The 27,360-nt window shown below is 38.3% G+C and overlaps 1 protein-coding gene across 7 annotated transcripts in view; it reads right to left on the bottom strand.

Moving 5' to 3' along the window:
- The window catches only part of PLPP1 (phospholipid phosphatase 1), a 99,173-nt gene that overhangs the window by 21,667 nt on the left and 50,146 nt on the right, over window positions 1-27,360 (bottom strand). For 4 of the 7 annotated variants that reach the window (XM_078365500.1, XM_008992061.5, XM_035291571.3 and 1 more), the window contains one exon: window positions 16,465-16,745. In XM_078365500.1, the coding sequence (XP_078221626.1) occupies window positions 16,465-16,745 (281 nt within the window). Of the gene's footprint in view, window positions 1-16,464; window positions 16,746-24,577; window positions 24,730-27,360 lie in introns of all 7 variants that reach the window. The other 3 variants (XM_078365501.1, XM_002744965.7, XM_035291572.3) reach the window with 1 other exon arrangement.

The raw sequence follows: 27,360 nt of genomic DNA, 5'->3' as shown, positions 1-27,360 counted from the left end.
ACCCCTGTTATAACAAGTTGTGGTTCTGGTATTATCACTGTGCTATGTAAAAGTTTAGTTTAACCGCCATTTTGATACCCTTCCCCAGAGCTGCTGTTAATAGTTTGTATTTCCTTTCAGTCATTTTTCTATGTATTTTTATATTGAATGTGAAATTGTATAGTTCGTGTGGATTAAATAAATAACTTCTAAAAATATGTCTTGAACGTATTCATGACCTAATACAAAAATACTCCAAACCACCAAAGCGACTTTACCTAACAGTAAAACGATAATAATATGTTAATATTAATATTAACTTAAAATAATATATTAACCAGTTTTCCTTGGTTATTAAGGAAAATTCATGATCTGATACAAAAATACTCCAAACCACAAAAGCCACTTTACCTAACTGTAAAACGACAGTTAAAAAGGAAACAAGGGACAAGTGGTAGATGAAACAAAGGACACACTGTGTGCTGTTCCTTTGCAGGCAACTGTAATACCTTGCCCACCACCAGCGATTTCAGTTTGTAAAATCGCTGAACGAGGCCGGGCGCGGTGGCTCACGCCTGTAATCCCAGCACTTTGGGAGGCCGAGGCGAGTGAATCACGAGGTCAAGAGACTGAGACCATCCTGGTCAACATGGTGAAACCCCATCTCTACTAAAAATACAAAAAATTAGCTGGGCACGGTGGTGCGTGCCTGTAATCCCAGCTACTCAGGAGGCTGAGGCAGGAGAATTGCCTGAACCCAGGAGGTGGAGTTTGCGGTGAGCCGAGATCGCGCCATTGCACTCCAACCTGGGTAACAAGAGCAAAACTCCGTCTCAAAAAAAAAAAAATCGCTGAACAAGAAGCTTCCCTTGCTAAAAGGTAAACTCTTTCAGAATAATACAGAAGGAAGAGACAGTTTTAATTCGCTTTCTAAAGTGTGCATTGTTATTGTTTTAAGGGAAGGACTGCTAACTAGAAACAAGATCCTGAGACTTCTATTTTAAGCCCTCACCCCAAAAGACAACACCAAGACCAAGAACATCTACTACAACCTGGCAGGAGGCTCCACTTATGACTCTCCTGCAGATAATAAAATCACCACTTTTGGTGACTAGGGTCATGAAAGATAAGCCTTAGCTGGGTGGAGTAGTTCACAGCCATAATCCCAGAGCTTAGGGAGACCAAGGTGGGAGGATCACTTGAGCCCAGGAGTTTGAGATCAGCCTGGGCAACATAGTGAGACCCTGTCTCCACCAAAAAAAAAAAAAAAAAAAATGTGTTTTAATTAGCCAGGTGTGATACTAAAAATGAAAGAAAGATAAGGCTCAGGACATCAATAAAAGTGTCTTTAGTATTATGCCAATGCAGAAATTTAGATTTAAGCAGACACCACCAATGGCCAGAGGAGGCAAAAGCCCACACAGATGTAAAATTATTAGAGCCCAACAGGAGGGGCTGCCAGACAGGTCACTCCTGTTCCTTTCAGATTAAGACCAGATGATGTCACTACAGCTCTTGTTACCAGGAGGACTAACAGTGCTATAGTAATTCACTTACAGAAATATTTTCTACCAAATAGACAAAAGCAGAAAAGTCACATTTCATTCAGTATCCCAAGCCCTTCAGCTGTTAGAGAAAAGAAACCAATAGCAATTCTTTCTCTAGTTCTTCCTGAAAAAAAAAAACAACAACAACAAGAAACCGATAGCAGTCCTTATCATATAACAATTAGGTGCCCATTTTAGTATATTTAGATTAAGGAGTGTAAAGCTGAATATATTTTACAATTATAGGGAAAAAAACATGAACATGTTACTCTCCTGCTTCCAGTCCTTCACTAGAACACACTGTTGAGCAAAGAGTAAACATACCCTTCCTAAGCCCCAACACCTCCAGAACCATCATTTGCTAACAAACTACTTGATACAGTTTGGAAGTGCATCCCCTCTAAATCTCATGTTGAAATATAATCCCCAATGTCAGAGGTGGGGCCTAGCGGGAGGTATTAGATCACTTGAATGGATCCCTCATGAATAGTTTAGTGCCATCCTCCTGGTGATGAGTGAGTTCTCATTCACTTACTTCACATGAGATCTCATTGTTTAGAAGAGTCTGGGACCTTCTCCTTCCCTGTGACTCTCGAGCCATGTGATATGCCTGCTTCCCACTTCACCTTCAACCATGACCGTAAGCTTCCTGAGGCCCTCACTAGAAGCCAAGCATATGTTGGTGCCATGCTTACACAGCCTACAGAACCATAAGCCAAAATAAACCTCATTTGTTAATTACCCAGTCTCAGATATTCCTTTATAGCTGTGCAAAACAGCCTAACACACTACTTTCAGTTCCCAACATATCTGTTTCATGCTGTTTATTCAACACCTCTGCCTGGAATGAGCATCACACCTCTCTTTGGTAATTATTACTTAAGAGTCCATTCAGCCCATTTCCTCCAAGAAACCTTTCCTAAAAATCTAGGCTGAATTTATGGATAACCCTTTCTCTGAGGAGCACTCAATTAATATATCAATCATAGCCCAACCTGTTACGATAAAATCATCTGTTACTAGCCTTCTTCCCCTATTACATTAAAAGCTGGGCAGGCTGGGTGGAATAAGATTTTTTAAATAGGATTGATGGCATATTTTTAGTTGCATAAGATACATTAATTATTTTTAAAAATCAGACGGTACACCAAAACAAAAGAAAAATTACTGGCAAACTCCCATCCTCCCTGATTGAGACCACATCTTAATTCATGTTGTACACCCTAACACCCTGCAGCATTATCAAACATAGGGTAGGTATTCAATGTGGTTGTTTTTTTTTTCTTTTTTGCTAAAGTAGAATCTGAACTATTCAGTAATAAATAAAGTTTTATTTAATTATCCAAGAAAATCCTTACACTTTTCAAATTTAAATGTCATAAACAAATTCACCTTTCTTCCCCACCCACATGCATCAAGAATATCAGTTTAAATGGCTTCACAAGAAGTATACTTCAACAATTTATGTTTTGACAGTTATACATTAAATAAAACTAAGGAATATACTTGATCATGTCATTAAATGCTGTATGCCAGTAAATTACATCAAGCCACCTAAGTTACCTAATTTAGACACCTTACTGTCTGATGTCTTTTCCCCTTGGACTTCCTCATCAAAACTAAGGAGCATTAGGAAGTCCAGTTTAACTTCCTTCTCTTGTCATTCTCTCATCAGAAATCTTGGGCAAAGTAGATTAGTTTGAACAAGCAGAACTTAATAAATCTTCCCCAACACATCTGGCAATTATTTGAATAATGTGTGTAAAATGCCTCAAACTCCTTTTTCTATTCTGATCAAAGGCAGACAGATTAACTGAGTAAGTAATATTCATAATGATTAAGTAACAGATGTTTCCTGCTATAAATTTTTAAAAATTCAACTAAGGCAGGGCACTGTGGCTTCTGCCTGTAATGCTAGCACTTTGGGAGGCCAAGTCAGGTGGATCACCTGAGTTCAGGAGTTCCAGACTAATCTGTACAACATGGTGAAACCCCATCTCTACTAAAAATACAAAAATTAGCCAGGTGCAGTGGCACACACCTGTAATCCCAGCTTCTCAGGAGGCTGAGGCAGGAGAATGGATCGAACCTGAGAGGTGGAGGGTACAGTGAGCTGAGATCTTGCCACTGCACCCCACCCTGGCCAACAGTGCAAGATGTGTCTCAGAAAAAAAAATTCAAATCTTAAAAACATGCTCAAAACAAAAGTAAGTAGCACAATAATGAACCACAAACAATAGGAAGAAAGGTCTTATGGGCTGTCTGAATTCTATTTCCCACTGTCTATGTGAAGTTTTTCTCAATTTTTAAAGGAGTATTTTTGTTCTTCCATAAACCAAAAGTCTTCCAAATTGCCCGTTCTCATATGCGGAAGTTTCTAAACATTACCCCAGAAGCAAAACATTGCTTCTGAGTTGCAACAGATTAAGAACAAATAATGATTAACATAATACAAACATAAAAGTTAGCCAATTCTATAAATATCTCCCTCCTATAATATCCCTCAAGTTTATTATATAAATGAACAGTACTATTATTAGATAATATTATCTAATGTCTCTGCAAACCTCATTCTCCCGAAAGAGTGGCATTAGAAATTCTGTATCAACAAAGGCTTTTTCTTTTTGTCTGCTTAATCGAGAATGACATCATAGGAAATCAAGATCCAGACAGATCAGTAAGTTACTGATCAGTAAATTGGTTGGTCTAGGTGAAGCTGGTGCCATTTTGGTACAGCAAATTTCTGTACTCCTCAGGGGCTATTACTGGTTTTCTTACTCACATATTCCCTGGAAACTAAGTAGCAATGCTTTTTGTTTTTTCTTTTTTTGTTGTTTTATTTTATTTTTATTTTTATTTATTTATTTTTCTTCCTACAAGTCTAAATTGTCAGGTACTGACATTCAGAACAGGGGAGCTGAAAAGAGGTATTGGCCTTTAAGTTACCTTCCTGTTAAATACAGTAATACAAGATAAATATAAACCCTTGTATCCCGAAGTCGAAGTCATCCAAGGTCATGTTTTCATAATCCAGGTAATCTAAAGTAGTAGTTCTCAAGCTGTGGTGCCAAGATCAACAGCAGCATCTGAAACTTGTTAGAAGAAATACAGATTCTCAGGCCCCATGCTAAATCTTCTCAATTAGGCACTTGAGTTGTGGCCCAGCAATCTGTGTTTTAAAAAGCCCTTCAGATGACTCTAATGAACCATTAAAGTTTAAGACCCCTGGATCTAAGAGAAACTTGGCCTGGGAGGGGAGCTACAACTACCTGGGCTCATTAGCCTTTTTTTAATCCCAAAAATCTTAGTGGAATGGTGTTCTCATTGGCATTAGCAATGGCAGTCCTAAGTAACCAGATGTTCTGCTATTGCAACTATAGCCCCTTTTTAATTTATAGTAAATTCTCACATATTAATTTTAAATTATGAATAGAAACTCTCTAGATATCAAAATTAGTAACTATTCTATTAAAGTCCACTTATGTTCTTAGTTCTATGTTTTGGACCTAATTGTCACAACTGAAGTCCAGGAAAAGGCTTATAATATCAGTAATAGCAGACAGAGTGCAAAAGTGTGTTACATGCAGGAAAGAGAGGATGGCAGCGAGAAAAGAGAGTCAATGGGAAAAAATCAAAACCAAAAACCAAAATTGTAGGAGGATATTCTCATCCTTACATGTAACTCTGACTCATTTATACAGTCAACAAAAATGACTCATTTTGGGTGCTTATATTCCTTTCTCCCCAATGTCAAGCATTATAATTTTATAATTAAAAGCTTATATGGTGGCAGGCTGTAGAGATAAATAAGTTAAAAGAGCAGATTACACTATCATCTAAAATACTATGGATGATATTTAGACTGGATATTTTTGCATTTTTAGCTTTCTGACTTTTAAAATTCAAGAGAAAAATAATAAGAAAGTATGTATCCAGCCAAACTATACTCCACAATGGAACAGCAATGCATAGCCACAGTTATGTACCAATATTATACAGCTCTGAAACTGGCAACAACTGACTCATTCTGGAAAGACTGATGGAAATCATATTTTTCTAGGAAAATACAAAGTCTTTCTAAAACCTCATTTCTACATTTGATTTTCCTTGCTCCTTGCTTCAGAACCGCAAAACTTACTAAGGGAGCTTATCATTGAAAGCTATAAATAAGCCAGGCACAGTGGCTGACGCCTGTAATACCAGAACTTTGGGAGGCCAAGGCGGGCATGTCATGAGGTCAGAAGTTCAAGACCAGCCCGGCCAACATGGTGAAACCCCTTCTCTACTAAAAACAAAAATTAGCTGCGCATGGTGGTGCATGCCTGTAATCCTAGCTACTCAGCAGAAGAATTGCTTGAACCCGGGAGGCAGAGGTTACAGTGAGCAGAGATCACACCACTGTTCCCCATGCTGGGCAACAGAGTGAGACTCCATCTAGGGGTGGGAGTCTTCATTTATAGTGAAGCTATAAATAATTACTTTTAATGTATACAGCTCTGCAGTTTCAATTATCCAAATATTCATTCTGCTTTTAAAGAGGGTGCTTTCCCAACCCTCACACAAGACTGTAAGTGGACACTTGCATGTGGATGGCTGTAGAAACTTTTAAGGCTAAGTATGCTTAGGTCAAAAGTGCAATCAGAGTAACAGTACATGGCAGCCAATTTATATACAACAGGAAGGGACAGTGAGAGAGTATGACATATATATATACCACAAAACAATTATTTTTATACCATTTTAAATCAGTAATACATTTTCGCATTTTGTCAAAATGGCTTGTGCAAGAAACAAATATATTATCAATAAGAAATATCATAAGAAAATTTTGAGCTAAACAAGGTAAGAGTTATAGACCTGAACTGGAGAAATAATATATATATGAAGAATTTGTGTCTTTTAAGAATCATTTACAATGACATTTTCTGGATTTTAGATACACTCTTATCACCACAATGACTTCCTTAAATTCGTTGGCTGAGAGAAAAGACTAGAGTTTTCCTGCCTATTTTATTAATATGTTGGTTGATCCAAGAGAGATATTAGAGACAGAGGCACAGCATTTGGTGGAAAAGTACAAAACAGAGAACCAACACCCTGAGACTGAAGTCCTACTTCCATTTTATTAAGTTTCTAGAATCAAAAACAAAATGGTAATCCCTACCGTGCTTCAAGTTCTTTATTCACAAAAGTGGGACATTATTGTCCATACCTATGTTACAATGCTAAAAGGATGAAAATGAGTAACAAATGGTCAGCATGCAAAAGTTTGGATATTTATGCCAGAAAATAAGGAGATGGTTAACTCCCAGGTCAATCTATAATCACTGAAAATAAACACCTTTCTTCATCTGGTTCTCAGTAAATAATAAATACATATATGCTTCTTTTCCAAGCTACAATGTAGCTTGATTATGTATTAAACTTAAAAAAAAATAAATGAAGGGTTTAAAAATATATCTGATAATTGGGAGGCCAAGGTGGGCGGATGGCAAGGTCAGGAGTTTGAGACCAGCCTGACCAACATGGTGAAACCCCATCTCTACTAAAAATACAAAAATTAGCCAAGCATGGTGGATTAAAAAGAATAAGCAAGATATAAATATACATTGTCTCTAAAAGATACACTTTAAATTCAAAGATTCAAATAAGCTGAAAGTTTTACTTACAGAAAAATAATCAAAACAATAAGCATAAGAGAACTAGAGTGACTATATATTAATATCAGGCAAAACAGAATTTAAAACAATATTTCTAAACACAAAGAAATACACAGATACAGAAAAAGGAGCAATACAGAAGGAAAAAAAAACAACACTTATAAGTGTTACATATTCAATACCATAGCCACAAAATAAATAAAACAAAGTTTACAGAAATGAAAGGACAAAAAGACAATTCAACAATTAAAGATTTCAAGCTGCCCCCAAAATAACTGATTAAACATGTTGGTTAAAAAAAAATCAGTAAGATATAGAAGATTTGTGTAACACTCTCAATCAACTTGACCAAATTGATTTCTACAGAACAAGTCATCCAGAAAAACAGCAGAATATACATGCTCTTCAAGTGCACATGGAATGTTCTCCAGAATAGACTGTATGTGAAAAATGTGGGGACAAGGTGGGGTGGGATTCAACAAACTTGAAAGAATTCTAGTCATATAAAGCATGTTCTCTAACCACAATGAAATTAAATTAGAAATCAATGACAGAAGGATAAATGAAAAATCCCCTAGTGAGCTATAGATCAAAGAAGAAGACGCAAGGGAAATTAGAAAGTATTGTTGATCCTTGAACAACACAGGTTTGAACTGTGCAGACCCACTTAGGTGCACATTTTCTTCAATAACAGCTACAATGAGCATGCCTGCCTTTCCTGCCTTCCCTCTATCTCTGTCACCCCGAGACAAGACTAACCTCTCCTCTTCCTCCTCCTCCTCAGCCTACTCAGTGAGGAAAATGAGGATAAAGACCTTTAGGACCTCCATTTCCACTTAATGAATAGTAGATACATATTTTCTCTTCATTATGGTTTTCTTCTTTTCTCTACTGTACTTCATTTTAAGAACAGAGAATATAATAAATATGACATACAAAATATGCATTAATGGACTGTTTATGTTATTGAGGCTTCCAGTGGACAGTAGGCTATTTGTAGTTAAGTTATGGGGAGTCAAAAGTTACATGTGAATTTTTGACTGCACAGGGGGTCAGCACCCAGTCCCTGCATTGTTTAAGGATCAACTATATTTTCAGTTAAAGGACCCAATATATCAAAATTTGTGACACAACTAATGATCTAAGCATCTACTTTATGAAACTAGAAAAAAGAAAAGCAAATAAAACTAAAAGCAGAAAGTAAATAAAAATAAAAGCATAAAAAATGAAATTGAACACACAAAAAAGATAAATATCAACGAAATCAAAAGAAACCCTTGAAACTAATCAAAAGGTTAATAAAAATCGATAAGCTTCTACCCAGATCAGTCAAGCAAAAAAGAGATAAGACACAAATTATCAATAGTAAGATTATAAGAGGGGCTATCTCTGCACTTCCTATAAACAATAAAAAGATAGTATAATGACACGATGAACAACTTGATGCCAATAAATCTGACAACTTACATGGACAATTCCCTTAAAAGACAAACCATAGCTCATACAAGAAAACACAGACAACCTGAATAGTTCTATATCAATTTAAAAACTTTAAATCACATTTAAAACATTCCCACAAAGATTAGTCAAGCCTGAGGGCATGCACCTGTAGTCCCAGCTATGTAGGAGCCTCAGGCAGAAGGATCACTTGAGCCCAGGAGTTCAAGGCTACCATAAGCTATGACCAGGCCATGGCACTCCAGCCTGGGCAACAGAACAAGACCCCATCTCTAATTAGCTAATTAAATAAATAAATGAGTAAGTAAATAAACATTTTTTAAAAAATTTAAAAACAGGCCAGGAGCAGTGGTTCATGCCTACAGTCCCAGCATTTTGGGAGCCCAAAGTGGGCAGATCATTTGAGACCTGGAGTTTGAGACCAGCCCGGGCAACATGGTGAAACCCTGTCTCTACAAAAAATACAACAACAAAAATTAGTCAAGCAGTGTGGCACACACCTGTAGTCTCAGCTACTCGGGAGGCTAATGTGGGAAGATCACTTGAGTCTAGGAGGTCAAGGTTTCAGTGAGCTGAGATCACGTCACTGCACTCCAGCCTATGTGACAGAGTGAGACCCTGTCTCAGTTTAAAAAACTAAAATTAAACTTAAAAATAAAACCTTCCCACAATGAAAATTCTAGGCCCAAATGGCTTCACTGATGAATTCTACAAACATTTAATACCAAACTTTTGACACCAATGCTAGACAAAAACTTTATAAGGAAACTAAAGACCAATAACTCACAAACATAGACATAAAAATCCTTAACAAAAGATTATCAAACCAAATCCAATTAATATAAAAAATCTAATACTCCATGACCAAGTATATACCACAGGGATAAAAAGTTGCTTTGATATTCAAAAAACTAACATAATATACTATATTACAGAATAAAAGAAAAAAAACAATATAGCCATCTTAACACAGAAAAAGCATGTCACAAAATCCAATATCCATTCATGATAAAAATCTAACAAAAAGCATCTACAAAAAACACACAGATAACATATTTGTGAAAGGCCAAGTGCTTCTTTCCTAAAGTCAGAAAGAAGACAATCTGCTCTCACCACTCATTCAACCTTGTATCAGAGGTCTTAATCAGTGAAATAAGGGAAGGAAAAGAAATCAAAGGCAATATAGAAGGGAAAGGAAGTACAGCTCTCTTCATTCACACACAACATGAATGGGAAAACAGAAAAACTTCAGGAATCAATAAAATTACTCCAATTAATACATTAGTTAAATTAGCAAGATTGCAGGATACATGATTAATATAAATACCAATTGGAAATTTATTAAAAAAAGAAAAAACTCTTCACAATGGCATTAAGTTAGTGATATACTTAACAAAATGTATGCAAGACCCAGACTCTGAAAACTAAAAAATACTGACATGAGAAACTAAGGAAAACCTAAGTAAACAGAGAGATATATTCATGGATTGGAAGGCTCAATACTAAGATGGCAGTCCTTCAAAAATTATCTATATATTTGAAGCAATCTCAATAAAAATTCTGCCCTTTCAGAGAAAACAAAGAACTTACAATAGATAAAGCAAGCTTTAATAAGAAAGACAAAGTTAAAAGCTTCCCATTATACCTCATTTGAAAACCTATTACAAAGTTGCAATAAGGTGTTCACATAAATAGAGGCATATAGAGCAATGAAATAGATTAAGTGTCCAGAAATAGACCCACATTTATATGGTCAATTCATTTTCAACAAAAGTGCCAACATAAGTCAGTGTGAAAGTTGTTTTATTTTGTCAATAAATAATATTGGAACAACCAGATTTTCCGTTGAGAAAAAGTAGATATTGACCCTTACATTATACACAAAAAATAATTCAAATGGATCACAATACTAAACAAAGAACATAAATCATAAAACTTATTTTAAAAAAATAAGAAAAAAAAATGTTGGAACCTTCAGGCAAGTAAAGATTTCTTAGGACACAGAAAGCACAAACCATAAAAAAAAAAAAAAAAATTAGATTCCATCAAATTTAAAACTTCTAAGCTTCAAAAACCACCATTAAGAAAATAAAGCAGCCATAAAAAAGAATGAGTTCATGTCTTTTGCAGGGACATGGATGAAGCTGGAAGCCATCATTCTCAACACAGGAACAGAAAACCAAACACTGCATGTTATTTATAAGTGGGAGGTGAACATGGTAACAACACATGGACAGAGGGAGGGGAACATCATACACCAGAGCCTGTCAGGAGGTCAGGGGAAAGGGGAGGGACAGCATTTGGACAAATACCTAATGCATTTGGGGCTTAAAACCTAGATGATGGGTTGATAGGTGCAGCAAACCACCATGGCACACGTATACCTATGTAACAAACCTGCACATTCTGCACATGTATCCTAGAACTTAAAGTAAAATAAAAAGAAAAAAAAAACAAACAAAATAAAAAGTTAGGCCAGGCAAAGTGGCTCACACCTGTAATCACAACACTTTGGGAGTCCGAGGCAGGCAGATCACTTGAGGTCAGGAGTTCAAGACCATCCTGGCCAACATGGTGAAACCCGTCTCTACTAAAAATACAAAAATTAGCTGGGCACCTGTAATCCCAGCTACTCCAGAGGCTGAGGCACGATGTTGCAGTGAGCTAAGATTGTGCCACTGCACTCCAGCCTGGGCAACAAAGTGAGACTTGGTCTAAAAAAAAAAAAAGGGAAAAGAAAAGTTGATCGGGTATGGTGTCTCATGCTTATAATCCCAGCATTTTGACTGTGGAAGGCCGAGGCAAGAGGATCACTTGAGTACTAGAGTTCAAACACAGCCTGGGCAACAAAGTGAGACCCTGTCTCTAAAGTAAATTAAAATTAAATAAATAAGAAAATTAATAGTAAGCCACAGATTGAGAGAAAATATTTTCAAAACATATATCTAACAAAGGACTTTTATTTGGAATACCCAAAGAACTCTTATAACTCACACAAGCAAGCCATTTTTTTAAATGGGTAAAAGAGTTAACGTTTCAAAAATGACAATATCTGAATGAACGAGAAATACATGAAAAGATGTTCAGCAACACTGGTCATTAAGGAAATAAAAATGAAAACCTCACTGAGATATCATAACAAAAACCTCTAGAATGGCTGAAATAACAAAGACTAGCTATTAATAAACAATGGCAAGGAGACAGAGTTAACTGGGACTCTCATACATTGCTGGAGAGAATGCAAAATGGTACAACCACTGTGTAAAAGACTGGCAGCTTCTTAGAATGGTAACTACACACATGCTATATAGTCCAGCACTTTTACTCCTAGATTATTTGTTCAAGAGAAATGTACTGGTACACAAATGTTCAGAACAGCTTTTTTTTTTTTTTGAGACAGAGTCTGTCACCCAGGTTGGCATGACTTGGGCTAACTGCAACTTCCACTTTTCAGGTTTAAGCAATTCTTGTGCCTCAGCTTTTCAGCCTCCCAAATAACTGGAATTACAGGCATGCACCACCACACTTGGCTAATTTCTGTATTTTTAGTAGAGATGGGGTTTCACCATGTTGGCCAGGCTAGTCTGGAAATCCTGACCTCAAGTGATCCACCCTGCCTTGGCCTCCCAAAGTGCTGGCATTGCAGGCGTAAGCCACCACATCTGGCCAGAACAGCTTTATTTTTAATAGCTAAAACTTGGAGACAACTCAAATATCCATCAATATTTGCATGAGTGAATAAGTAAACTGTGTTATATCCATAGAGTCTAATATCCCTCAGGGGGAGAAAAAGGAACATGGATGAATTGCAAAACCAACATGTTAAGTGTAAGAAGGCAGACACAACAGAGTACTCACTGTATGCTTCCTTTTATATAATATTCTAGAAAATACAAAACTGTAAGGACAAACTCGATCCTGGGGTTGCAGATGGGAGTGTGAACTGACTGTAAACACACAAGGACAAGCTTTTCAAATATCTGAAAACTTAACTGTCATGGTAAATAACTTTACATGTATAATTTATTCACTGTACACTTAAAATAGACAAATATTATGTGAACTGAATTACACCTCAATAAAGCTATTTAAAAGAGTAGTTCAACTAGTATCTATTTTATTTTTTCCTTTGTAATTTAAATCCTACAAGTGTTTTTTGTTTTTTGGTTTTTTTTGAGATGGAATCTCACCCTGTCACCCAGGCTCTGCTCACTGCAACCTCCAGCTCCTGGGTTCAAATGATTCTCCCTCCTCAGCCTTCCAAGTAGCTGGGATTACAGGCGTGTGACCACCATGCCCAGCTACTTTTTGTATTTTTAGTAGAGACAGGGTTTCACCATGTTGGGCAGGCTGGTCTTGAACGTCTGACCTCAAGTGATCCACTCGCCTCTGCCTCCCAAAGTGCTGGGATTACAGGCATTAGCCACCACATCCAGCCGTAATCCCATAGCTGGTTTTTGGGTTTTTTTTTGAGACGGAGTTTCACTCTTGTTACCCAGGCTGGAGTGCAATGGCGCAATCTCGGCTCACCGCAACCTCTGCCTCCTGGGTTCAGGCAATTCTCCTGCCTCAGCCTCCTGAGTAGCTGGGATTACAGGCATGCGCCACCATGCCCAGCTAATTTTTTGTATTTTTAGTAGAGATGGGGTTTCACCATGTTGACCAGGATGGTCTTGATCTCTTGACCTTGTGATCCACCCGACTCGGCCTCCCAAAGTGCTAGGATTACAGGCTTGAGCCACTGTGCCCGGCCCCATAGCTGGTTTTATCATTGCATTCATAAATATGTATGATTGGTTTTTTGTTTGTTTTTTTAGGGACAGAATCTCACTCTGTCACCCAGGCTGGAGTGCAGTGGCACGATCTTGGCTCACTGCAGCCTCTGTCTCCTGGTTAAAGCAATTCTCCTGCCTCAGCCTCCCAAGTAGCTGAGACTACAGGCATGTGCCACCATGCCCAACTAATTTTTGTATTTTTAGTAGAAATGGGGTTTCACCATGTTGGCCAGGATGATCTTGATCTCCTGATCTCCCAAAGTGCTGGGATTACAGACATGAGCCACCATGCCTGGCTGTATGGTATTTTTTAAAGGCTAGATGGTTAAGTTATAGATGGAAGAAGAAATCATGATAATTTTATTCTATTAGATTGAGTGTCTAATCTTTTGGCTTCCCTGGGCCATACTGGAAGAAGAAGAATTGTCTTCAGCCGCACATAAAATATACTAACAATAGCTGATAATAAACAAACACAAAAATCATAATGTTTTAAGAAAGTTTACAAATTTGTGTTGGGTTGCATTCAAAGCCATCCTGGGCCACATGTGGGCTGCAGGTTGGATAAGCTTGTATCAGATTTTGTTTCACATGGTATGTTTTTACCCAGCTATTTGTTCTTTATAATTTGTTCTGAATTTCAGTCTCATTTTCAAAAAGCTTTCTCTTCACCCAAGCCATTTGTTCATCCCCTCTGTTCCTACTCCTCCACTGGACAACCTGGAATTCCAGCTCTACTGTTAAAGTCCTCTATCTTTTCCTGTGTCTCCAAATTCTTCCCTGAAGGATCACTGTACCTCCTAGTCATCCAATTAAAGAGCCTTTCCTCAGGATACTGCTTGGCCCTGCAGGGAATGAGATCTTCACAGCTCACACACCTTAAGGGTCCAGTATTGATGTTGATGTCTTCATCATTCCTCAAAGCCATTTCTGGGCCATTCTTTCTCTACCCCTCTTATAAAAATGCTTGTTCACCTGAGCTCAAATCAACAGTATCACCTGCTACCATCTATTTCTCAACTGTCTATCTCTTCAGTCACTTTCCCCTCCTTCATTAAGACTTTACACCCGCATCAGTCCTCCTCACCACCTCAAAGCTTGCCATTTAACAGCTTGATCTTCCTGTTCTTTGACCTCATTATCACCAAGCAAGTTCTCTTCCATTCTCATCATTTGTTTAATGTAGATATTCCCTGCTAGACTAAGGTCCATGAAGATGGGGACCAGAGATGTCTTCTTCACTGCTAAATCCCTAGCAAATAGCATAGTATATACTCCAGTTAAATAAGATTTTTTTTTATCCACACTAACTACAAAAAAGTTGAAGCTACTAGCAGGCCTATGTTGCTTACAAGAAAACCAACAAAGACAATGAAGTATTTGGAAATCATATCTAAAAAAATCAAACAAACTATTTTTAATCAAAGAAAGTATCTGTACATTGAACAACTAAAGGAAATTAAACTTAATATATAAAAAGATAAGGCTGACAATTCTGAAACTTGAGATGAGGAAATGCCTCTGCTACTAATTAGTGGCTTTACTTAGTCTTCTTGGGCCTCTATTTTTTCCTCATCTATAAATTTAAAAAGTTGTATCTTCTGAGTTCTAAACATTCTATTTCATTCATGTCTAATAGTGCCCAGCATGCAGAAAGGAGCCCAGTAAGGATGTTATAAGATGGCAACCTGATGACCTAGATCTGTCACAATCTGAATCAAGTTACCTTATTTAAAAAGATCTAAAGGCTGGGCACGGTGGCTCTCACCTGTAATCCCAGCACTTTGGGAGGCCGAGGCGGGTGGATCATGAGGTCAAGAGATTGAGACCATCCTGGTCAACATGATGAAACCCCGTCTCTACTAAAAATACAAAGCTGGGCATGGTGGCGCGTGCCTGTAATCCCAGCTACTCAGGAGGCTGAGGCAGGAGAATTGCCTGAACCCAGGAGGCGGAGGTTGCAGTGAGCCGAGATCGCGCCATTGCACTCCAGCCTGGGTAACAAGAGCGAAACTCTGTCTCAAAAAAAAAAAAAAAAAAAAACTAAAAATAATAATAATAAGCTAAGAATACTAAGATCTAGTAGAGCTTCATAAATAATGGTGGGACTAGATCAGTGTTCAGCAAACTATGACCCCTGGTGCAGCCACTGTTTTTTTAAAGTTTATTGGAGCATAGCCACATTATTCATTAAAGTATTGTCTATGGCTGCTTTCTTGCTATTAACAGCAGAGTTCCACAGTTATGAGGAGAAGAACGTGGCCCACAGAGCCTAAAATATTTACTATTGGCTGGATGTGGTAGCTCATGCCTGTAATCCCAGCACTTTGAGAGGCCAAGGTGGGAGGATAACTTGAGCCCAGGAGTCTGACACCAGCCTAGGCAACATAGTGAGACCCAGTCTCTATAAAATAATATTAATAGGCCGGGCACGGTGGCTCAAGCCTGTAATCCTAGCACTTTGGGAGGCCGAGGTGGGTGGATCACAAGGTCAAGATATTGAAACCATCCTGGTCAACATGGTGAAACCCCGTCTCTACTAAAAATACAAAAATTAGCTGAGCATGGTGGCGTGCGCCTGTAATCCCAGCTACTCGGGAGGCTGAGGCAGGAGAATTGCCTGAACCCAGGAGGCGGAGGTTGTGGTGAGCCGAGATTGCGCCATTGCACTCCAGCCTGGGTAACAAGAGCGAAACTCCGTCTCGAAAAAAAAATTAATAATATAAAAATATTAAAAATATATATTTACTATCTGGCATCTTAAGAAAGTTTGCTGACTCTGGGCTAAATTATCTATAATGTTCATTTAACTTTTTTTTTACACTGGTGATGAAAAAAAGAGCTGCAGTAAAATGCTCTTAAATGGAAAAAAGCAATAAAAAATGAAAAAGGCATAAGGAGAGAGAAAATTCAAACAAGATAAAAATTCACTTACCAGTGATAATAGTAACTTCTCTTTTCAAGCTAGTACATGGCTTATCTTCCAGTCACTGAAACCTTCTATTTCATACGAGATAAAACAAGTATTAGAGACTTCACACTCACCTGCCTTCCTTAACTTTTTCTGCATTCCCTCGACATATGTAGTTTTCAATGTAACCATCACTGCAGTTGATTTTTGACCAATCTGGGTCACAAACATCCAAGAAGTGAGGCCGCAGTCTGCCTATCGAATACTTGGCAATGTCAGTCAGGGACTGACTAGCAGCTGCACCAAATAAAAAGGTTCCAATGGCTTTGTAAATAGTGGCTATGTAGTTATTCCTGATAAAGGAATTTGAGTGCAAAAGGTTACAGTAAACAGACAGGGTTTCTCCAAGAATCATCTGAAAAAGAAACAGAAAAATAATACGTTAAAGTAGCAAGCAGGGACTTTAAACAAAACAAAACATATGGAGAAAAAAGAAAATGGTAACTCACAAAAAGATCTTTGTTTTAAAAACAGTCCCAGCCCTTTCTCTCTTTACAATGGAGAGTCAACTTAGGATGATATCCAATTCTAAGCCACAAAAAAAAGTGTCAGATCAATGGTGGACACTACTTACAAAGCCATGGCTGAGACAAAATCATATCACAGTTTACCTGAAACAGCAAGATATTTTTTCTTGTATTCAAATAAACAGAGCTTTAAAAAGTAGGCAGTGGGCCAGGCGCAGTGGCTCATGCCTGTAATCCCAGCACTTTGGGAAGCTGAGGTGGGTGGATCACGAAGTCAAGAGATTGAGACCATCCTGGCCAACATGGTGAAACCCCGTCTCTACTAAAAATACAAAAATTAGCTGGGCATGATGGTGCGCACCTGTAGTCCCAGCTACTCGGGGGGCTGAGGCAGAAGAATCAATTGAACCTGGAAGGAGGAGGTTGCAGTGAGCCAAGATCACAACACTGCACTCTCGCCTGGTGACAGAGTGAGACCCTGTCTCAAAAAAAGAGAAAAAAGGAGACAGTGATACATCCTGGAGGACAAAAACTAGGGCTTGTCCAAAACAACAAACTTCCAGCAGGGCATGGTAGCTCATGCCTGTAATCCCAGCACTTTGGGAGGCCGAGGCAGTGGATTACCCAAGGTCAGGAGTTCAAGACCAGCCTGATCAACATGCTGAAACCCTGTGTCTACTAAAAATACAAAAAATCAGCTGGGCATGGTGTCAGGTGCCTGCATTCCAGCTACTTGGAAGGCTTAGGCAGGAGAATGGCTTGAACCTGGGAGGCAGAGGTTGCAGTGAGCTGAGATCACACCACTGCACTCCAGCCTGAGCAACAATAAATAAATAAATACTTCTCCAATCAGAAACTCTTATATATTAAGTACTTTTATCTGACAAGAGTCTTCATTTTTCTCAAACATTCCTTTGAATCAAAGACATCCATCATATTAAAAGGGTAAAACCATTTCAGGGAGGATTGCTAGAGGATACAGAGGGCAGAGATTTAGCTAACAGGACCTACCAGTCCTGCCTTCCAGGTGACCTCTGCTGGGAGCCCAAGGGGTGGGAGGCAGGACTCTTAGTCACTAATTTAAAAGTATAAAAATGCTTTACAAATTAACAAACCAGTATCCTGAGAATTCAAATAATACTGAATGGCAACATTATAAATAGTAACATTGGCTATTAAAAAATAAAAAAACAGTAAGACTCTAGCTACCTGAAACCAAAATAAACATTTAAGACCAGGCACTGTGGCTTACACCTGTAATCCCAGAACTTTGGGAGGCTGGGGCGGGTGAATCACCTCAAGTCAGGAGTTCGAGACCAGCCTGGCCAATATGGTGGAACCCTGTCTCTACTAAAAATACAAAACAATTAGCCAGGTGTGGGGCAGGTGCTTATAATTGCCAGCTACTTGGGAAACTGAGGCGGGAGAATCACTTCAATCCGGGAGGTGGAAGTTGCAGTGAGCCAAGATGTCGCCACTGCACTCCAGCCTGGGTGAGACATAGCAAGACTTGGTCTCAAAAATAAATAAATAAAAATAAAAGCAAACACTTAAACATAGAGCAGTCTGAACAGTGGGTTTGCTAATCTGGGTGGAGAGAATATAAGTAGCAAAGCTTGACTTGAGATATATTAGTAGTTTCTCTGCTTCACCTTAAATTTCCATAAACAATTTTATAAAACATTCAAACATTTCCATTTAATGAGGATCAATTGTCTTCAGGGTAAGTCTTACCATAAGTAAAATAAATGATTGCTTCCTGAAAGGAATTTCAAGAATCTGATACCTAAAATTCTTTCCTTATCTGGCTCAATGGCTCCTAGAGTTCCATAATTAGAATATTATAACTTTGACAATGAGACTATGAACTCCACAAGGTAAGGAGGACTTCCAACCCCTCCCCGCTCCCCCACTCCTTTTTTTTTTTTTTTTTTTTTTTGAGACAGAGTCTCACTCTGTCATCCAGGCTGGAGTACAGTGGCATGATCTCTGCTCACCACAACCTTTGCCTCCCGGGTTCAAGCGATTCTCCTGCCTTGGCCTCCCGAGTAGCTGGGACTATAGATGTGTGCCACCCTGCCTGGCTCATGTTTTTGTATTTTTAGTAGAGACGGGGTTTCACCATATTGGTCAGATTGGACTTGAACTCCTGACCTCGTGATCTACCCACTTCGGCCACCCAAAGTGCTGAGATTACAGGCGAGAGCCACTGCGCCCAGCAGAGGATTTCTTAATTGTTGAACAGAAACCTCATATCACCAGAGCGACCTAAACAAAGTAGGTGGTCAGTAAATTTTAATAAAAGCTGCTGCCTCGGGTAAACAGTAAACACCCTTAGTTTAAATTTGTTAAGCCCCATAAAAATACAATTCTAATTATAGTCTTTAATGTGAATAAACTAATGAGATTCTTTTCTGAGAACAGGTCACAGAGAAGAAAACTGTATGTACTTCTAGAAATGCCATTCCTTCACAATTTGCTTAGGGTTATCCCTGACTGCCAAGAGAAGCCTTGTATTTCAGTATACATTGCCTCCTCGGGCCATTAAGGGGTCCCAGTAATTCCTCACAGATTAGTAGCCAGAAAGAACTTCTCTAACATTTCATTTTAAAATTCATTTTTGATCCTTGAAAGCATACCAAGTATATTAATCAGCCACAGTTTTAGCATTTGAAACTTCTACGTCTCAGGTATCAGTTGTTCTTAGGCACTCAACTATTTTCCAGAAACAGGTAGTACATTTTGTGAGTCTTCCTAGTCATAATCATCATAGTTTGTGGCCACTAAAATCCTAGCTGATGCCCGTGATGACAAAAAATGAGTTTGCTAGGAATATTCAGAATACTGGGCAGAGACTAAAAGCTGGTCTTCAGAAGTAGCCTAGGCTGAAACTCAACCATTAATACTAGGAAGGCAGGGGTGTCTCTAAAGATAGCAAATGCTAGGTCAACTTACATCCCTGAGAAAAGCAAACAATAGAGAAATTCTAAATCAATTCTTCTGAATTAAATCCAGAGATGCATCTGCCCATTTGATCCATACAAGACAGCCATGTTCTTTTGTTTCATTTTAATACCTTATTCTGACGTTTGAGCCGTTTATGCCAATTCTTTTTTTTTTTTTTTGAGACGGAGTTTCGCTCTTGTTACCCAGGCTGGAGTGCAATGGCGCAATCTCGGCTCACCCAACCTCTGCCTCCTGGGTTCAGGCAATTCTCCTGCCTCAGCCTCCTGAGTAGCTGGGGTTACAGGCACACGCCACCGTGTCCAGCTAATTTTTTGTATTTTTAGTAGAGACGGGGTTTCACCGTGTTGACCAGGATGGTCTCGATCTCTTGACCTCATGATCCACCCGCCTCAGCCTCCCAAAGTGCTGGGATTACAAGCGTGAGCCACCGCGCCCGGCCCATTTATGCCAATTCTTAACCTTTCATGAAGTCTTACACCTAAGCTAAATGTGGCTTAATCCTAAAACTGAGATGAATTATAATGTGTTTTTTACTTAAGATTCTAAGGATATGATAAATTATTGAGGAACTAAAAATAATGTTTGGAGGAGTAAAATAATACTTATGAAGTTCAAAGCTAATAATTATCTAAATCAGAGTGATTCAACGTTTTTAAAACTATCTCCCATAATATTCTCTTATCATCCTCTTTAAATCTCCATCAACCAAGATAATTTTATATGTTTCTACACTGTCCCTATGATTTTGTGTCTTTCATTCAGGGCCCACCTCCCCAAAAGAATAGTCTAAAACCAATGGTACATCTCCGCCTCTTCTATTCCCTCCTAAATACCACTAACCACCTCCATTTTCTTTATTCTACTGATTTTTTTCTCAAAAGTCAAAATTGTCTCATCAGATCAAACACATTTTTATCAACTCTCACTTACTTTAACTACTCAGTGTATTTGACTTCATTGACCATTTCCTCCTTATTGAAAATTTCCCATGTCTTCTGAGAAACTATAATAATCCTTGTGCTCTACTTGCCAGGCTCTCTCAGTCACTCATTTATTAATGAATCATTTGCAAGTCACGTCAAAGCCCTCACGTGCAGTCTTAATCATAGTGATTTTTTAAAATAAATAATTTACTTTCTAGTAAATAAAGTTAAATGTATTCAAGTCTAACCGTGCATTGCCTGAAAGAGGCTGAGTTAATGAATAAAATGGAATTATTTTAAATTAGCACAAAAGGCTCGGCATGGTGGCTTACACCTATAATCCCAGCACTTTGGGAGGTTGAGGCAGGAGGGTTGAATTTGAGACACAAGCCTGTGCAACACAGAGAGATCCTATCTCTTAAAACAAAAAAAAATTAATTAGCTGTGGTGGTGCATGCCTGTGGTCCCAGCTCCTAAGGTGGCTGAAGCGGGAGGATCACTTAAGCCCAGGAGGTTGAGGCTGCAGTGAGCTGTGATCACACCACTGCACTCATGCCTGGGTGACAGAGACAGACTCTGTCAATCAATTAATCAAAACATACCTACATACATACATAAAACCACTGCCCTTAGCAGTGTTTGTTTTCAATGATAATGTAGAGATGAAAACAGTACCCTTAAACAGTCTGTTCTTTTTAAAGCAGTCTGTACTCATCTATTAATTGACTTACCATTTTATTCCATGCAAAGATAACTTTCTCACAGGTTATGTTGAAATAGTAAAGAATAGGCCAGGCCACAGTGGCTCATGCCTGTAATTCCAGCACTTTGAGAGGCTGAGGAAGGCGAATCACGAGGTCAGGAGATAGAGACCATCCTGGCCAAAATGGTGAAACCCCATCTCTACTAAAAATACAAAAATTAGCCAGGTGTGGTGGCGATCACCTGTAGTCCCAGTTACTTTGGAGGCTAAGGAAGGAGAATAGCTTGAACCCAGGACTCAAAGGTTGCAGTGAGCCGAGATCGAGGCCTGGGCAACACAAGGAGACTCTGTCTCAAAAAAAGAAAAAAAAGGCTGGGCGCGGTGGCTCATGCCTGTCATCCCAGCACTTTGGGAGGCCAAGGCGGGCGGATCACGAGGTCAAGAGATCAAGACCATACTGGCCAACATGATGAAACCTCGTCTCTACTAAAAATACAAAAAAAAAAAAGTAGCCGGGTGTGGTGGGATGCTCCTGTGGTCCCAGCTACTCGGGAGGCTGAGGCGGAAGAATCGCTTGAACCCAGGAGGTGGAGGCTGCAGTGAGCCAAGATTACGCCACTGCACTCCAGCCTGGTGACAGAGCAAGACTCTGTCTCAAAAAGAAAAGAAATAGTAAAGAATTCCAAGTTAATGAAATATAATTCATGAGTTTTTGCTAAGCATTTTATGAGGCATTGTGTATACTGTGCACATCACAAGGCCTGCCCAGCAATCAGTGCCCTGTTCTACTGCAGCCCTCCAGGCTAGAGCAAATTCCTGTAGTTCTGCTTGCATGGCATCCTCTTTACTAAGACAAAAAATAAAAAGGCAGAATTGAAAGACAAGTCTATTTCTAGCACTATATATTTGAATATTTGAATCTTGTCTGAATTGATAATTGCAACTAAATGTCCTACTAAAAATGTTATATTTAATTGCTTAGCAATCACTCAGAAACATGTACTTTTTTAAAAAACAGGACCCTCTTCCCTTCTTAATGGAAAAATTATAGACTTTATTGTCTTTCTTTTAGCAGTAAAAATTCAGTGTGAAGATTTGTATAGATTAAAAGAATACCTGACTTCTTAAAACTTCCCCATACTTCAGGAGAGTCACCAACATCACTCTATAATTACTCCATAGTTTCCTTCATACAAACACAGTTTCATTCAGGCACCTAGGACATGCTGGGTTCCATGCCAGGTGGTAAGGACACCAAGATGAACAAGATATCATCTCTGCCTTCAAGGAGCTCACAGTCTTGTAAAACAAATATCTGTATAGCAAAGGTTTTCCTTTATTTATTATGCACCACAAATTACAAGTTAACTTTCATTGCTAATAAGGTGTTATGATCCTTCTTGATTAGGACATTTCTAAATTAAGAAGTTTTTCTCTTTTCAAAATAAACTCCAAAAATAAAATGATATATATGCTGTCATGTTTGGCCTATCTCCTGGATACAACTATATATTTTTTTTAAAGGACACACACACAACTCTGTGTGTATACATGATTTTTTTTTTTTTTTTTGAGAGAGGGTCTCACTCTGTTGCCCAAGTTGAGGGGATCCTCTCATTTCAGCCTTCTGAGTAGCTGGAACTACAGGTTCCTGCCTACCTGCAAGGTTTTGTTTTTTTTTTTTGGTATAGGCAAGGGTCTTGCTAAGCTGCCCAGTTGGTCTCATACTTCTGAGCTCAAGTGTTTCTCCCGACTTGGCCTCCCAAAATGCTGGGATTACCGGCGTGAGCCACCACATACATACAGCATATTTTCTGCTTTTTTTCTTTTCTCTTCTTTTTTTTTTTTTTTTGAGACAGAGTTTCGCTCTTGTTACCCAGGCTGGAGTGCAATGGCGCGATCTCAACTCACTGCAACCTCTGCCTCCTGGGTTCAAGTGATTCTCCTGCCTCAGCCTCCCAAGTAGCTGGGATTATAGGTGTGCACCACCACATCTGTAATCAGCTAGTTTTTGTATTTTTAGTAGAGACGGGTTTCACCATGTTGGCCAGGCTCGTCTCTAACTCCTGACCTCAGGTTATCCACCCACCTCAGCCTCCCAAAGTGCTGGGATTACAGGCATGAGCCACTGTGCCCAGCCTTCCACTTTTAACTGACATAAATCTTGTTTCTAAAGTTACAGTTATGGTCAGCAGAGCCACGCAATAGAAGCATGCTGGACCCATAAAATTACAAGTTACAGAGCACAAACTGTTAAGTCACAGAATTTGAGTCGAGATTATAAAAATCATCTAGTTGAGTCAATAGTCTTATTCTTAGACACATTCTTTAAGCAGTTCCACATGAAATACTGAAAAACAAGGTATTATTTTAGTTTAAGACTCAGTCTTGCTTTCAGTACCAGTAAAAATTATTTCACATTCACTACCAATCATATATAGAACTACAGCTTTTCTCTCCTGTGTATATTATCTAGAAATTATTTAAAGTAAGCATGCATTAAAATAAAGTTTTAACATCAGTTAGCAATTTTTCTTTTCTAGAACTCAGTACACAGGGAAAGTCAAAACAGTAGGTACATACACACAGATACAATAAATTATAAAATGATATCCTATGTATAAAATATGCTAGAAACATATTGCTATAACATTCTACTATCAATCACACAATTTTTAAAATAATAGCAAATAAGAGCTTTAACAATCACAGGCATAGAAAATATTCGCATAAGATCTATACATATGCAGTAAGGTTCATTTGTTTTTTGTTTTTAAGATGGGATATTGCAGTGTTGTCTGGGCTGGAGTAGGGTGGCTATTCACAGATGTGATCATCGTATACTATAGTCTCCAACTTCTAGACTCAGGTGATCCTCAAGACTCAGCCTCTTGAGTAGCTGGGACTACAGGCACATCACTATGCCTAGCTCTTCTAATTATACATTGTTATTTTTTTGACTCCACTTATAATAGCTGAGATTATCTTAATCAAATAAACCATCAATTAAAAGTTTAAAAAGCATACATTGTTTTTGGAGGGTTATACATTTAAGCATTAACAGAGTAACAGAAAATTAAGCCAAGTGCCCAAAAGTCAAAAACTTGGAAAAGTGGATTTAACTTACAACGATAATACTGAATGGAATGATTATTCCACCTAATAACGCATAAGGTATGGTGTCTTCTTTGTAAGGATACTTGATGGACTCATCATTACAGAATACTCCTCGTTGAAAGGGGGTATGCCTTGAAGTAAGAATTGCAAAAGGCAATCCAGCTAGCAAAAGGGAATAAATGAAAATATCATTAAAAGAGAAGTATCAAAACTAATTAATGGCAATAATTATCCCAGAGACTCTGTTAAAAAATGCATTTGCCATGAAAATAAATGAGAGCACATGTAAAAAAGGAAATGCTGCAATGCATGCAACAGAAGTTAGAAAGATTCCAGTTTAAGATAAAGATGTTTTGTCTACAGCAAACAAAGCCTACAAGTCCTCTATTAACCAATTTAACAATGAGTATTTTTCCTTTGTTTCTGTCCAAACACACACCGGATTTTGGAAAAATCTCTTCTCACGCTCTTCTTGTCATTTAATCACCAGGTTTTTAACACTACTTCAAAACCAATTTTTCATGGGCTTTGCTTCCAAAAAGAAAACAACATTTTAGCATTCTATATTTGGATAAGTCATTGTCACTGGCTAAGCTATCAGAGCATCTAAATAAAACTTTATCCCCTCATTTCTGTATTGTCTATAACAGGCTGAAAGCTGCTCTAAAAAGAAATCTAAACTTAAAGTTTCTTTTTTCTTTCTTTTTTTTTTTTTTTTTTTGAGACAGGGTCTCATTCTGTTACCCAGGTTAGAATGCAATGGCACAATCATTAGCTAAGTGCAGCCTCGATCTCCTGGGCTCCAGCTATCCTGCCTCAGCTTCTCAAGCAGCTGGGACCACAGGTACACACCGCCATTTTAAGCTTGCTTTTTTTGTTTTTTGTTTTTTAATTTTTTAGTAGAGATGAGGTCTAGCTATGTTGCCCAGGCTGGTCTTGAACTCTTGAGCTCAACTGATCCTCCGGCCTTAGCCTCCCAAAATGCTGGGATTACAGACGTGAGCCACTTCACCCAGCCCTGAGCTAAGTTTCTTAAGGAAAGATGACAATGGAGTCAAGCACAAAGGCACCTGACAGCTCTGTTTTTATCATTAGTGTTTTCTGTAAAAAATCGTGTCTTATACTCACCTCCTAAAATGTCAAATTTTTGCCTAAATGTGAACTTCAAGAATTCAATTCTCCTTTACTTCACTGAACTTGTCCTACTGATTAATACTACAGCATACTGACTAGTACTGCTCTGTAAGAGATGCAGGTTAGCAGAAGCCCTCCACATGAAGTCTGCTGTAAGACTGAGCCAAGTCTGAAAGGCTCTCTTCCTAAGTGACCATGTCCCTGCAGTAATACCATAACCACTAAGCTAACACAGTCACTGTAGAAGTGTTACCTCTCCATGAAGCACCAAGACTTGATGACCATTTGCAGTTCTCATTAATTCCACTAAGGCCATAAAGGCTAAATGACAACCAAGCCTCTGCTACTCTGCCTGAGTGTACTTACCAAAAATATCAAATCTGTTCAATCTATGATAAGAGCTAAAAAGGAGAAGCACATGAAATCACATTTCTTTCATTCTTAGCTCTTTTATTTATCTTCCCATTTTTCATTTAGACACTGAATACATCAACCAAAGTTTAGTTCTCTGTATTAGTCAATTTGCCAATAGCTGTCAACCCTTTAAAGGCCTTTAAGATGCTACAGCGTTCCCAAAGCTATACTTCTGGTAAATGCTATGCCTTAAAAGGAAAAAAAGAAAAAACTAAACTAGAGCTGCTTTTACTTACACTGGTTCTGATATCCCAATTCAGACTATCCTCTGATTCACCAAATAGTTTTCATTCATAGGAATGGGGTAAAATGGCCACGTTTTCAATACACATACCAAGGTTACAGTATAACTTCAAAAGAATTTGCCGAGCTATGATTTCATTATTACCTGCTCCATACAGTGACTAAACACTTAGCCTTCAATTAATAACCACACTCTAACGCAATGAGCAAATTTATTTTGTACATACAAAGAACTACTATTTCTTTTTCTTTTCTTTCTTCCTTCCTTTCTTTAATTCTTTCTTCCTTTCTTTCTTTCTCTTTTTTTTTTGTAGATGGTGTCTTGCTCTGTTGCTCTGTTGCCTAGGCTGGGGTGCAGTGGCACAATCTCGGCTCACTGCACCCTCCACTTCCAGGGTTCAAGCAATTATCCTTCCTCAGCCTCCAGAGTAGCTAGCATTATAGGCACCTACCACCACACTTCAGCTAATTTTTGTATTTTTAGTAGAGAAGGGTTTCCACTATGTTGGTCAGGCTGGTCTCAAACTCCTGACCTCAAGTAATCCTCCTGGCTCAGCCTCCCAAAGTGCTGAGATTACCCGCATGAGCCATGGTGCCCAGCCAAAAAACCACTACCTCTATAATCCAATTTAGTCTACACAAAATAATGGAAACTTTTACTGTCTACAAAGCATATTTCTGAATTGGTTGCATTTTTCAATAAGCATTTCTTTCTTTTGGAATAGTATATTTAGTATAGAAATTAAATTCACATATAATAGAATTAGGGTCCAAAACTCACTAGGCTGTATGTCCGTCCTTATTCTCAGAGAAAACAGATAGGCCCAAATATAGAGGCCCAAATTTATTAGAAATGCTATTAACATGTATGTCCATTAATATTAAGGGTTTTATTTCCTGTGACCACAAAACCACGTTAGAAATTATTCTTAGATTTATAAAAAAAAGTTTGTGGGTATTTTTCAGGATAGTCGGGGAACAAAATAAAACCATATACAAAGG

This window comes from Callithrix jacchus, chromosome 2 (genome assembly GCF_049354715.1).
Source record: "Callithrix jacchus isolate 240 chromosome 2, calJac240_pri, whole genome shotgun sequence".
In the NCBI taxonomy this organism is placed as follows: Eukaryota; Metazoa; Chordata; class Mammalia; order Primates; family Cebidae; genus Callithrix; species Callithrix jacchus.
The sequence above is the reverse complement of the archived record's forward strand: the minus strand, read 5'-3'. Positions and strand labels throughout refer to the sequence as shown.